This window comes from Protopterus annectens, chromosome 2.part2 (genome assembly GCF_019279795.1).
Source record: "Protopterus annectens isolate FY-2018-M chromosome 2.part2, PAN1.0, whole genome shotgun sequence".
Classification (NCBI taxonomy): Eukaryota; Metazoa; Chordata; order Ceratodontiformes; family Protopteridae; genus Protopterus; species Protopterus annectens.
In genome coordinates, this window is record NC_056730.1 from 1,133,266,385 (window position 1) to 1,133,267,872 (window position 1,488).

General features: G+C 39.4%; 1 protein-coding gene across 5 annotated transcripts in view; it reads right to left on the reverse strand.

Annotated features, from left to right (window-relative positions):
* Positions 1 to 281: 281 nt before the first annotated feature.
* The window catches only part of TRPM3 (transient receptor potential cation channel subfamily M member 3), a 2,946,644-nt gene continuing 2,945,437 nt past the window's right edge, over positions 282 to 1,488 (reverse strand). For all 5 annotated transcript variants that reach the window (XM_044064372.1, XM_044064373.1, XM_044064374.1 and 2 more), the window contains one exon: positions 282 to 1,488. This exon is cut by the window's right edge and continues 366 nt beyond it. In XM_044064372.1, the coding sequence (XP_043920307.1) occupies positions 402 to 1,488 (1,087 nt within the window). In that variant the 3' untranslated portion in view covers positions 282 to 401.

Sequence of the window (1,488 nt, forward strand, 5' to 3'; positions counted from 1 at the left end):
AGAGGCCGGATCATCACAAAGTCATGATGACATGACCTCTGCCCAGCAAACATTTGTCATGTATTTCCTGAACCTGAAACTTACAGTTTCCAAAGTACAAACAATTAAAATATACCTTAAAATTGTTCCTGTTTCTAAACTGCCCCTGTTTCTGCTTCTGAAACAGAGTAGTAATAATTTGTTTAAAAGCAAGAATATAGTTTCAAGAGCTTCTTTACTTACCATTGTATACATTCATCTGAAATAAATGCTCATTTGAAATCATTGTAACACCAGAAAGATAAAGCAGACTACTTGTTATACTTTCTTTGGAGAAAGAAAACATTTTACATTTCTATAACCTTTTTTGTTCTACACAAGGGAACAGACTATTTTGGAAACCATTGTATTTAATTTCACCATTAACTGTATTTACTTTCAAAACTATGGAATGCTGCTGTTTTTGCTAGAGAATGCATTGACAGACTATCCCCTTGACTTTCAGGTTTTCCAGACTTACTCCTTTGGAATGGGTTTCGTAAACCTGTTGAGTTGCGTTGCCTGTCAAGTTTGTCACTGATAGAAAAACTTTTCTTTGTATAGCAGAAATTTGGCTCATCTGCTGAATAACTGTTGGCTCTTTCTATTTTAAAAACAGATACATTATTAGATAGTGTCCTGGCTGAGTTGGACTCTTTTAAAGTTGGAAAGTATCCTAATGGCCTGTCACCTTCTTCCTCATCATGGTCTTCAGCTTCAGAGCCATGATGGCTTAACTCTGCTTCTCTTTCAGGGTGGGAAGTACTCACTTCCTCAACTTTTTCTCCAAGTTCTCCTGTTAGATTAGAATTTTCTACACTACACTGTGCAGCAGTGACACACCTTGTGTCTATACAATCAGTAATACTGGTATATTCAGCTGTTTTGACTGGCACTCCAAGGCTACTGTAATATCCTTTGGACGGTGAAAACATAAAACTATATGACTTCACTAGTGGGGTTTCCTCCAGATACATAGGAGCTGTAGACAAGAACCGGCTACTTTTAGAGCGTTCCAGTGTGTGATACATTGGAGGATCCAAATCCCATTGATACTGGCTATCTGAAGTATGTGCAGAATCCAAAGGATATGTTGGCAGGTCCTTGTCAATATCCTCACAGTGTCCGTTCCCTTCTGGGCAGTTTACTCTAGAAGCAAGGTAGCTGAATTCTTGATTTGCAAGAACAGCTGACATAATTTCAGAGTGCAGTGATTCGTCTCTAGGAAAAGGAACTTTCATTACACTGTCCGAAGTGCCTGCAGTAGCATAGTGCTCATCTGAAGTAGAAACATAAATGTCAATGCACGATGAAGGTCTTCTCGAATCTGGGGCAATTGACAAAGTAGTAGCTGGCTGTGTGGGGGGTTTTGGCTCTTTTGCAGCAGCTACAGACTGGGAGCTGCTTGCACGGTGTAGACTCAGTGACCTTTCTTTAAAAAAACCTTCTATTCTTTCAAGCCCGCTCTTG